The sequence below is a fragment of the Dipodomys ordii genome, unplaced genomic scaffold (assembly GCF_000151885.1).
Source record: "Dipodomys ordii isolate 6190 unplaced genomic scaffold, Dord_2.0 Scaffold9, whole genome shotgun sequence".
NCBI lineage: Eukaryota > Metazoa > Chordata > Mammalia > Rodentia > Heteromyidae > Dipodomys > Dipodomys ordii.
In genome coordinates, this window is record NW_012267225.1 from 10,076,622 (window position 1) to 10,088,747 (window position 12,126).

General features: G+C 40.4%; 1 protein-coding gene across 5 annotated transcripts in view; it reads right to left on the reverse strand.

Annotated features, from left to right (window-relative positions):
• Positions 1–587: 587 nt before the first annotated feature.
• Positions 588–12,126, reverse strand: part of Crem (cAMP responsive element modulator) — a 94,475-nt gene continuing 82,936 nt past the window's right edge. For 3 of the 5 annotated variants that reach the window (XM_013009382.1, XM_013009384.1, XM_013009383.1), the window contains 2 exons: positions 7,718–7,874; positions 588–1,301 (listed from right to left, as the gene is read on the reverse strand). In XM_013009382.1, coding sequence (XP_012864836.1) covers positions 1,157–1,301; positions 7,718–7,874 — 302 coding nt within the window. In that variant the 3' untranslated portion in view covers positions 588–1,156. Of the gene's footprint in view, positions 1,716–7,717; positions 7,875–12,126 lie in introns of all 5 variants that reach the window. The other 2 variants (XM_013009387.1, XM_013009386.1) reach the window with 1 other exon arrangement.

Genomic DNA, 12,126 nt, shown 5'->3' on the forward strand with positions numbered 1-12,126 from the left:
GGAGGAGGAGGAGGAGGAGAGGACAGCAAGCCAAAACTGCCAGGTGCCAGTGGTTTATGCCTATAATCCTAGCTATTTAGAAGGCTGATATCTGAGGATTACAGTTCAAAGCCAGGAGAGGCAAGAAAGTCCATGAGACTCTTATCTCCAATTTACCAGCAAAGCTGAAAGTGAACTGTGGCTCAAGTGGTAAAGTACTAGGCTTGAGCACAAAAGCGCAAGGACAGTACCCAGGCCCTGAGTTCAAGCCCTATGACACACACACACACACACACACACACACACACACACACACACACCATTTGTTTTGCAGTGCTGGGGCTGGAAATGGGGCCTTGAATATGCCAGCCAGACATGCAATCCTGGCCCTGGGGTAGTCATTCTGAGATGGTGGGGCATCAACCAGATCATGACCTGTATCAGACTTGGCTTGTACCCTTGAATGTCTGCAGTACTGTCCCAGTAGGCTTGATGTCCCTTTCTTTGGGTATTATCAATCAACTCTAAGAACCTCTACAAGACTGGTTATATTACAAGATGAAGAGTAAATGTTCAGATATTTAAATAAGTACCAAATACTACAAAAATACAACTGACATGGTTCTATTAAAAAATGTCTTTACGGCATTAAAGGACAGCAATACAATAGTTTCTTTACAAAGCCACTAATATAAAAATCTATAAATGCCATAAATTCATTCCTAGGCTATTCTTGTCATATAGGCATATAATTAGATAGACTTTCCATTATTTCCTGAGGTATTTTTGTGGTTTGATTTTATTGTACTGCTGGATGCATCTTTGATCATCCTTTCCTAAAATGATTTTTTTTTTAAGATCTGTGTGAAATTTTATTGCATAGGACACTATTTGTGACACAGAAGTTGGGAACTGCAAATATGTCGCATTGGAACAAGTCTTACAAATATTTCAAGAATTTTTACATACATTTTTTTTTTACAGTTTCTCTCTTTTTAAAAATTGTAGTTTGGGCTAAGAGTTAAGTACGTACAGTGAAGCATTTTAGGAATGTTAAGAGATGAGAAAGGAAGATGAATAATACAAAGAAAAAGCCATTATTCTTGCCGGCTATATATTGTATTGCTTTCAAAAGCAACTGTACATGCTGTAGTCAGTTCATAGTTAAATATTTCTACTAATCTGTTTTGGGAGAGCAAATGTCTTTCAAGGTTTCAAGTTCCTCTATAAGCTTCTTGTTCTGAACTTCCAGCACTGCAACTCGACTTTCCAGACATTTCACATATTCTTTCTTTCGACGTCGACATTCTTTAGCAGCTTCCCTGGAAAAAGTAGAGGCATAAGGGCAAACAAACATTGTTTTTGTTGTTTTTGCATGCTACTGACAAATATGTGGAAGTAATCTTGGTAAATGTGATCAGAAACGTACTCCAAATCTTGGAACAATATTCCCAATTCAATTTCACACACTCAGACAAACTGGATTCTTAAGGGTCACAAATGTCCCTTCCACAAGTCCACACTGGTGACTAGAAGGACCGCTGCATCGCCTGCCTTGGTTAGAGTTCCCAGTAAACAAGGTCAGAGACAGTTACTCTGCTTTATGGCAATAAAGATCTTTGAGGGCCTTGAGTTCCTCAATGAGGGTCTTGTTTTGGTTTTCAAGCACAGCCACACGATTTTCAAGACATTTGACATATTCTTTCTTCTTCCTGCGACACTCCCGGGCAGCTTCCCTGGAACCAACACAAGGCAAATGACTACAGGAACAACTTCCCAGTGCACTCCAGAGGGGCTCAGTGAACCTCTGTCCCCATTTCAACAGCCAGTCAGTCCTAGGAAAGGTTTGGACAAAGCCACACAACAAATAGAACCATGCATGGGCCTTCTTGTAAGACAACAGAGAACAATCCATTAGCCCAACTGGTGTTTTCTTGGGGTACATATCCCATAACAATAGCCAAAACTGTGTTTGGTAAACAATAATAGGACCAAATTCTCAAGTGGAATTTCTACAAACACACCTATATGCCCTTTCAATCCTGTCCGTTATTCGTTGTTTTCCCAAGCCACCTACTCCATCACAATGAGCACTTTTTATTTGGTTAAAATAACTATAAGAATTAATCTCGAGAAAACTTTAATATTAATATTGAAGATTTTTATTCTTCAAGATTAAATCTCAGTAAAACAAGATCAATCATCAGACTGCAAGAAACAGTTTTTTAGTTTGGTGGGAATTTTTTTTTTTTGCTAGAAAGCACAACATGAATAAATTACAACAATAAACATAACATGTGGGGCTGGGAAGGTGGCTCAGTGGTAGAGTGTTTGCCTTGCATGCATGAGGCCCTGGGTTCAATTCCTTAATACCACGTAAGCAGAAAAAGCCAGAGGTGGTGCTATGGCTCAAGTGGTAGAGCGCTAGTCTTGAACTGAAGGGTTGAGGGACAGGGCCCAGGCCTAGAGTTCAGGTCCCACGACTTACCAAAAAAAGACAAAAAACAAACAAACAAAAAAAATGTACATTCTTAAAAATGAAAATGACATGGACACTGCTTCTAAAAATTAAAGAACAGGTCAAATAATACAGCACTTAGTAATTCAGACCATTTAAGTCCACAAATATGAGAATACCACAATTATGATTACAGAAAAAGGAAGTTATTGAATAACTCAAGAGCACATTTCAAGACTATTCTGGAAACATATGCATTAAAATATGCAGATGCTAAACAATATTCAGGAGTGAAATTTTAAAGCACTATATAAGCAGCCAAACAGACTGAAATGACAGACAGAGATAAATAGAAGAGTTAGTCATACTTATGCACAATTCCACCAAAAACACAATTAGGATTGCCAATGGTTTTTCCTTCACCTTTTTGTTAAGGGTAGGGGGAGGTCAACTCTTGTTTAAATCCTTTATGGAAGATTCCCTCTGAAACAGCTTTATTTCAGAGTCTATTTTTCCCACAAAAGTAATGTTACATGGCTAAATGAGTTAGTGTAATTCCAGTTAGCCTTGCTACAATCCTGAACTGTGACACACACAACAGATTTGCCCAAATGTTCGATGTTAAGGATAGTTGACACTCACTGACTAGTGATCTGTGTTTTCTTTATGAGGAGCAAGAGTTCGCAGAAAAGAAATTGGAATCCTTTGAACTGCAGGAAACAGCCCCTACTTTCCAGCCAAGAGCAATGCACTCACCCTGTGAACTCACAAAGTTATGGGCCTTTCAACTGATTAACATTAAAAAAAAAAAGAGGAAAAGTGAGTTGAACCTGGAAAAACTAATCTAAATGATGCACAGGAAGAAGCTAAGAATAAATCCAAACAAGCAAATATTCTAGTTTGAGGACATAATTCATATCTTCCACAGTGAAATAAAAATGCATTTATGAATACCATGATTATGTCATTAAATTCTCTATTAGAAGGAAGATAGCCATTCAACAAAACCAGTTACCATGAAATGAAGATTTAAATACCTAGTAGCAGTGTTATAAGGTCCATTTTTAAGTTTAATTGCTATGTTGTTTTGTTTTTGTTAAGTGTTTTGTTAAGTGTCCATACTTTATATTTTACGTGTGTGTGCATTTGCGTGTATGTCTCTAAGAGTTGAACCACTGCGAGTACAAAGCAATCATTATTGCACAGACCACTGGACACATTCCTGAGGGCTTCTTCACTATGGAAAACACCTGTCTCTTCTATTAATAGGCAGCTCAGTTTTCAGGTCTTGTAGTTGAAGGCATCTACCCTCAGCGTGGAGAGGAAAATACATGGCAAAGAGGAAAATGTGACCATGTTGAAAATAAATTGCTGTGTTGGTAGAAATTAATTAAATATCTTATTCTAGATGCCAGCCAATGTATCTAGACTAAATCAATGATTCTTCATGGTAATTATAAAACCTACATATTTCCCATGAAGTGTGAAGCTTATAGCCTTTTGAGATAACCTTAGTGCTAGAGTGCAGGCAGGCTCTGGAATACAGACTGTCTGATTCTGAAGTGAAGATAGGAGGATCACAGTTTTGAGGCCAGTGTCAGCAAAACAGTAGTGAGACACGATCTCAAAAAACAAACGTGAGTGGTAGCACATGCTTGTAACTGCAGTTATGTGGGAGGTAAAGGTCGAAGGATTGCAACCCAGGCCAGCCCCAGGAAAAAAGCATAAGACCCTATCTGAAAAAAGGGTTTGGGCCATGGCTCAAGTTATAGAGTACCTGCTAGGAAGCACAAAGCCCCAAGTTCAAACCACCACCATCACCACCACCACACACATACTCACACACACTCACACACACACACATACACACACATCCTGATTACATATCATAGATCTTGGCCAGCTCATTAAGTAATCTTTTCTAACCTATGCTCCTCATCTGCAAAAATAATAACCTAAATGAAACTCACAGGAAAGTTACAGAAGAGATTAAAAAAAAAAAAAAACAGAAACAGAAGCTGGGTATGGCAGCAGACACCTATAATCCCAGCACTCCTAAGGCTGAGTCAAGAGAACCAAAAGTTCTAGGCTTAGCTTGGGGTGGATAGCAAAATGTTGTCTCCAAAAATAAAAACATCAGCCATGCGCCAGTGGCTCATGCCTGTAATCCTACCTACTCAGGCGGCTGAGATCTGAGGATCACCGTCTGAAGCCAGCCTGGGCAGGAAAGTCCCTGTGAGACTCTTATCTCCAATTGACCACCAGAAAACCAGAAGTGGCACTGTGGCTCAAGTGGTAGAGTACTAGAGCTCAAGGATAGCAGGCAGGCCCACAGTTCAAGCCCCATAACCGACAAAAATAAATAACTAAATAAAATTTTATAAAATAAAGCACTTAAAACCTGCTAAACAGATACTAGGCAACCTATTAGCCCCCTTTCTCTTGTGTTGGTCTAAAATTGCGGTTTGGAAAGCAAAAATCAGTCTTTCACCATCTCTTGCAATTAGGGACCAGGGAGCTATTTCTAGCCAGTGCAAGTTTGGGCTTGGCCATTCTCTTTTTTCCTGGCCTGTTGCAGTGAGGAGAAGCAGCAGTGTTGTGTTCTGAAGAATACGGTAGCTGGGGCCTCCAGCTCCCCACGGGAGCCTTTGTTCCCTGAGACTCAAAATTCACCTTCAAGCTTAAGCCTCTGATTACTTTAGAGCTAAATACAAATGCCAATTAATCATTATCGATTAGATTTGTAATATAAAATTTTATAATCTTTCCCTCAGAGAGACCTCACTTATGTAAAAACATTTCTACTGTAAACACTGAAATCTAAAATGAGTATATTGGCAAAAGGGAAATCAAACTAGGACCTATTTCTTCTTTGTATTTTCTCTGAGCAAAGCAAAACATCATTGAACAATTTTACACTTTGCATTTACACATTTCTTTACATTTCCCCAGTGAACTTCATACATTTGATGACTAGAAGGCAATTACATTCATAGCTCCTGAAATCTCAAAAAGCACAACTTTTTATTTTGGACTTAAAAATATTTTTAATCTTAAAGTAGTTGTACAAGAGGGGTTCAATTAAAAAACAACTTGAGCTGTACACTTGTGGCTCAAGCCTATAAACCTAGCTACTCAGGAGGCTGAGATCTAAGGATCACAGTTTGAAGCCAATCCAGGTAGGAAAGTCTTGAAACTCATCTCTGTCTAACCAGCAAAAAAATAGAAGTGGAGCTGTGGCTGAAGTGGTAGAATATTAGCTTTGAGCAAAAAAAACTCAGGGACAGTGCCTAGGCTCTGAGTTCAAGCCCCCAAGAACAGCACAAAAACAATTTTAACCAATCCATTTTCCTCCATCAGGTCAAAGTTAAAGATTTCTTTTTGAGACAGGGCCTTACTGTGGGGGTTTCTGGGAAGAGCTAGCAGGCGATCCCATGTGAAATGTTTTGTTTTCTTACTACTGTGTAGACAATTAGTTCATTTTGCAAATTAAATTTATTTATACCATTCTCCAGAACTAAACTAAAAATATGTAAAATAAGCTAAATAAATGTTTGTTTTAATTTAAAATTTCTGGAAAACAGCATTTTATGAAATACTGATACTTAAAAATAAAATTACAGGGTTGGGAATGTGGCTTGGTGGTAGGGTGCTTGCCTAGCATGCACAAAGTCCTAGGTTGGATTCCTCAGTACCAGATAAACAGAAAAAGCTGGAAGGGGCACTGTGGCTCAAGTGGTAGAGTGCTAGCCTTGAGCAAAAGAAGCTCAGGAACAGTGCCCAGGCCAAGTTAAAGCTCCAGGACTGGCAAAATAAAATAAAATAACAGATCTATGGAACAAGAAATGAGAGAAAATGACAAGAGAACAGACTAGAAGGATACATTCTATATATAACTTTGGCAGGTGGCTAAGAGATGGAGGGATGGGTGAGTTTAATTCTTTTTGTTATTTTGGATCTGCATTTGACTAGAATTTGTCAGAATTATAGCTAATTCATAACAGTGAAAAATACATAGTTACAAAACAGATAAAAGTATAAGACTTAAAATTTTAACAAATTTATCTGACTAGTAAAGAAGCTAACATTATACTTACCACAATCCATCACAAAGAAATTATAAATATAAACACTTGTAACTAAGGTCTATTATTGTTTTAAAAAGCTAGTGTGACTCAAACAAACTGACTAAAAGATGCCATACTTAGGGGAGGAATTGAAAGGTGTAATTCCTCTGAACAACACATAAGCTGCTTAAAAAAAAAAAGAACACCAGGCCAGGCACAAGCGACTCACACGTGTAATCCTAGCTACTCAGGAGGCTGAGATCTGAGGATCCTGGCTCAAAGCCAGCCCAGGGAAGGCAAGTCCATGAGACTCTTATCTCCAATTAAACATGAGAAAACCAGAAGTGGTGCTGTAGCACAAGTGGTGGCACGCTGGCCTTAAGCTGAAGAGCTCAAGGACAGTTCCCAGGCCCAGAGTTCAAGCACCACTTCCCCCAAAAAAGAACACCAGGAAGTAGTAGTAACAAGTTGGTGGGGGAGGCAGGGGAGAGCACCAAGTAAGGGCACACACAAAGGGAGGGAGGAAGACTGAACAAATTCGGTCATTATGTTCACTGTACATCATGTAAAAATTTTAACTATATTAACTTAAGGTAGGGCTAGGAGGAGAATGATGGAAAGGGTGACATGGTGACCAAGATGTACTGTGTTCATAATCTGACTTACAGAATTGTAATCGCTTTGCACAACTACTTAATCTAGAAAAAGTATACCTTACCAGCTAAGGTGAAAGTTGAATGGCCAAGCACTCTAACCTGAAGGCAAGCATATTAATCCTGACATGTTGTGCACATAACACTGAATTTGGGAGAAAAAGCTTTTAGCAAAAGTATAACTTTTAAGCTGGGTCCTGGTTGCTCACGCCTGTAATCCTAGCTACTCAGGAGGCTGAGGGTTCAGAATTTTGGTTGGAAGCCATCGTAAGCAGATAAATTCTAGAGACTTATCTCCAATTAACCAGCAAAAAGCTAGAAGTAGAGATGTGGCTTAAGTGGTAGAGTACCAGCCTTGAACAGAAAAACTAAGTGAGAGTATGAGGCCCTGAGTTCAAGCCCCACTACTGGTGTGTCTCTCTGTTTCTCTGTCTGTCTATCTGTCTCTCTCTCTCTCTCTCACACACACACATACAAACACAAAAGTATAACTTTTTTAAAGTCCCCAGTGGTACACTGTGTATCCTAGAAGTGGTCTCATTTCCAGGGCAACATCTTACCTGTTTTTCATTAACCTCAGCTCCCGTTTCCGTGTTGCTTCTTCCGCTAGCTGCTGGGGGCTGTGCAAACTTCCTGGTGAGGCGGCCATCACTACGCCCTGTGGCAATGCAGTAGTAGGGGCCCGGATCTGGTAAGTGGGCATGTCACCTGTGGCAGCTGCAGCCAAACACAATTGTACGAGTGTATATAAACAAGTTGCAAGTCCATATGTGGCGTAAAATTAAACCGTAAGGAGGGACATACTCTGTGTGTGTGTGTGTGTGTGTGTGTGTGTGTGTGTATATACCTGTGCTTCCTTTGCTCAAGGCTAGTGCTCTACCACCTGAGCCACAGGTCCACTTCTGGCCTTTTCTAAGTAGTTTATTGGAGATAAGTGTCTCACAGACATTCTTGCCCAGGCTGGATCTGAGCTGTGATCCTCAGATTTCAACCTCCTCAGTCGCTAGGATTATAGGCATGAGCCACCAGCACCCAGCTAGTGACTTATTTTTTAGATATCAATAAGGATTATTTTGTTATGTTGAAGAGGATTATTCTGAGCATTATAGGAATTTATCAAAGATGTTCTTCACCATTTGGGACCAAGACATGAATATTTCAGTATGTTTCCACATTTAAGATAGAAAAACAAGGGCTAGGAAAGTGGCTCAGTGGTAGAGCGCTTGCTTTGCATGCATGAGGCCTGGGTTCGATTCCTCAGCGCCACATAAAGCAGAAAAAGCCAGAAGTGGTACTGTGGCTCTAGTGATAGAGTGCTAGCCTTGAGCTGAAGAGCTGAGGGACAGCGCCCAGGCCCAGAGTTCAGCCCCACAACTGGCAAAAAAAAAAAAAAGAAAGAAAGAAAAACAAATATTTTAGTCAAGTTTTCTTGAAAGGCTTCTTGACTGATTTCTTCAAATCAGAAATGTGCTAGTGAATATTTACAGAAAAGCAAATGGGGGGTACTGATTCCCAGAATGGGAATACTTGGACAATGACTCAATAAATATGTCACTGAGTATACAGTTGGTGAGAGACAAAAAGGAGCATACAGACAAGGGATGCATGCAACCTACAGAGCACAGAGAAAACGCATCAGCAACAATGAACTTTGAGTCCTGGTGTTCCTTTGAATGCAATCTGTGTGCATCTATGCATTTAATTATTCACACTGGCTGTTTTAACAAGCAGCTCACAAGAGATTCTAAAAGTAGCAAATGCTTCAGCAAGCCAGTGGGAGCTGCTAGCTCAGGCACACAGCTCTGAATATTTTAATTAAGCAGAACATGTCCATCCTGTGAGTGTCCCAATTGAGACAAACTCTGCACCTTAGATCATGCCTGAAGCAGTTACGACAAACTTAAGTGGAAACCCTATTCTAAGAAGATGGTGGAAGAAGAGAAGGAATCTAGCCTACTCAGTTGTATCTGAATAAATACAAAACTCATGCCAGGCGCAGTGGCTCATGCCTATAACCCTAGCTACTCAGGAGGCTGAGGTCTGAGGATCGTGGTTTGAAGCCAGTCTGGGCAAGAAAGTCCATGAGATTCTCATCTCCAATTAACCACCAGAAAACTGGAAGTGGTGCTGTGGTTCAAGTGGACACCGCCCAGGCCCAGAGTTCAAGCCCCACAACCAAAAAAAACCTCCAACAAACCTGGGGCTTGAACTCTGGGCCTGAACATTGTCCCACAGCTCTTCAGCTCAAAGCGAGCACTCTACCACTTGAGCCACAGCACCACTTCCAGTTTTCTGGTGGTCAAATGGAGGTAAGAGTCTCATAGACTTTCCTGCCTGGGCTGGCCTTGAACAGTGTGATCCTCAGATCTCAGCCTCCTGAGTTATTGGGATTACAAGCGTGAGCCACTGGTGCCTTGATGGTCTAGGGCTTTTTGTTGTCGGTGGTAGTGGGCTTTTTAGGGCCTAAGTGCTATCCCTGAGCTTTTGTGCCCAAGACTAGTGCTGTACCATTTGAGTCACAGCACTACCTCTGCCTCTGTGTGTGTATGTGTGTGTGTCAAATCTCAGCCAACTGTATAGCTAGGATTACAGGTGTGAGCCACCAGAATGCAGCTTCTAGGTTTGTTTAAGAAAAATTCTAATTAATTTTTTTTGTCGGTTGTTGGGCTTGAACTCTGGGCCTGGGTGCTTTCCCTGAGATCTTCAGCCACAGTGCCACACCCAGTTTTCTGGTTGTTAATTGGAGATAAAGAGTCTCATGTGGACTTTCCTGCCCAGGCTGGCTTCAGACTGTGATCCTCAGATCTCAGCCTCCTGAGGAGGTAGGATTACAGGCATGAGCCACTGGCATCTGGCTTAAGTACTAATTTTAAAAATATATTCTAAGAATAGTATAAACATACAGTTAAAAGACAGATTTAAAATTACTTGGTGTTCAGATTGGTGGTTAAAAGTCATTTTTCAGTTTCCTAATTTATACCCAAATTTTGTCTATCAAGTGAAAGAAATATTGCCTCCTATAAAAACAGATGAGTTTGAGTGATAAAGTGTTTCTACTAGCAGTGCTTCCTCTTTGAGAATGTGTGGTCTAGAGTTAATCCGATAGTCTGTGGTATATTACAAAACATATGCTCTCTGATGGTCTAGGGCTTTTTGCAAGAACGAGGTTAAAAGAGGAAATACTAGCCAGGTGCCAGTGGCTTATGCCTGTAATCCTAGCTTCTGAGGAGGCTGAGATCTGAGGATGTTGGTTCAAAGCCATCCGGGGCAGAAGAAAGTCCATGAGACTCTTATCTCTAATTAACTACCAGACAACAGGAAGTGGCGCTGTGGCTCAAGCTAGGAGGAGGGCACAGAATCAGAGGGAAACGGAAAACATACAACAGAGGGGCCCATCAGCTGCACTGGACATTGATAAAAAAAACAAACTAAGCAACTCAAGGGCAGCAATGGGAGGGAGGGAATGAGAGGGAAAGAGGGAACAGCTTACACTAAGCAAAAGGAAAGAAATGTACATATCACCCAATGTGAAAGAAATAGCTGTATTGTTAAGTTCACAGGATTCACAAACATTATAGACCATGATAATGACAATTTGCTTTGTGAAGGTTAAAATGTATTTGTGACTTTAACTGAGTATCACTATCTCACAACACTGTGAAATTTATGTAATTACTCAATCTCAATAAAAAATTATTTTTAAAAAACTGAGGGAACAGAAGACATTGAATGAAAGGAAATGTATTCATTATCTGACTCATATAATTGTAATCCCTCTGTATATCACCTTTATAATAACAATAAATAAATTAATTAAAAATAATGTTTACTGTAAAATTGGGCAAATGCTTTTCCCTCAGGGCTTGAGGATTTGGTGAAAGAATAAAACAAACAGGATTTTGAGGGAAGATCAACTAAGGATCTTCACAGAATTAATAAAAATGCCATTTGTAAAGTTGTACTGCATCTTCCTTCTTTGTGTAATTTTAAAACAATATTTAAGAAGAAAACCAGTTGTAAACTAACTTACTAAAATTGTTTTGATGGTTGTGTTTTTGTTCTTTAAATACCTTGGTCATGTTGTAAGATAAAATGGAGGGGAATGAAGAATAGGACAGTTCTCCCCCTTCTTTTTCCCCCAAATTCAGGGAAGAAGGTTGGGGGATAATTAAGGCAAGATAACACAACAAGCTGGGCACTGGTGGCTCACGCCTGTAATCCTAGCTACTCAGGAGGCTGAGATCTGAGGATCAAGGTTCAAAGCCAGCCCAGGCAGGAAAGTCCATGGGACTCTTATCTCCAATAAACCACTAGGAAGCTGGAAGTGGTGCAGTGGCTCAAGTGGCAGAGCATTAGCCTTGAGCTGAAGAGCTGAGGGACAGTGTCCAGGCTCAAAGTTTAAGCCCCACAACCGACAAAAAATATAATAAGAAAGTATAAACCCCAATAGGAAGGCACATAGATAGTCCTTATTCTAACTCTGTGTACATTGCTATTTTCTGCAATAGGAAGTAAAGCTAGTTTAAGAGTATATCTTTTGGGGCTGGGAAGGTGGCTCAGTAGTAGAGCGCTTGTCTTGCATTCATGAAGCCCTGGGTTTGATTCCTCAGTACCACATAAACAGAAAAAGCCAGAAGTGGTGCTGTGACCCAAGTGGTAGAGCATTAGCCTTGAGCACAGAGGGGCTCAGAGACAGCACCCAGGCCCTGAGTTCAAGCCCCAAGACTGAGGCTTTTTTTTTTCTTGAGACAGGTTTTGATATATATATATATATATATCAGCTGGCCTTGTGATCCTCCTACCTCCGCCTACTAAGTGCTGGGATTATAGGATTGTGCTACCATACCCAGCTTTAGAATTTCATTTTTATTTCCTGAAAACATGGGTCCTTCAGAGAGAGCTTAAAAATCATGATTGACGGGGCTGGGAAGGTGGCTCAGTGGTAGAGCGCTTGCCTTGCATGCATGAG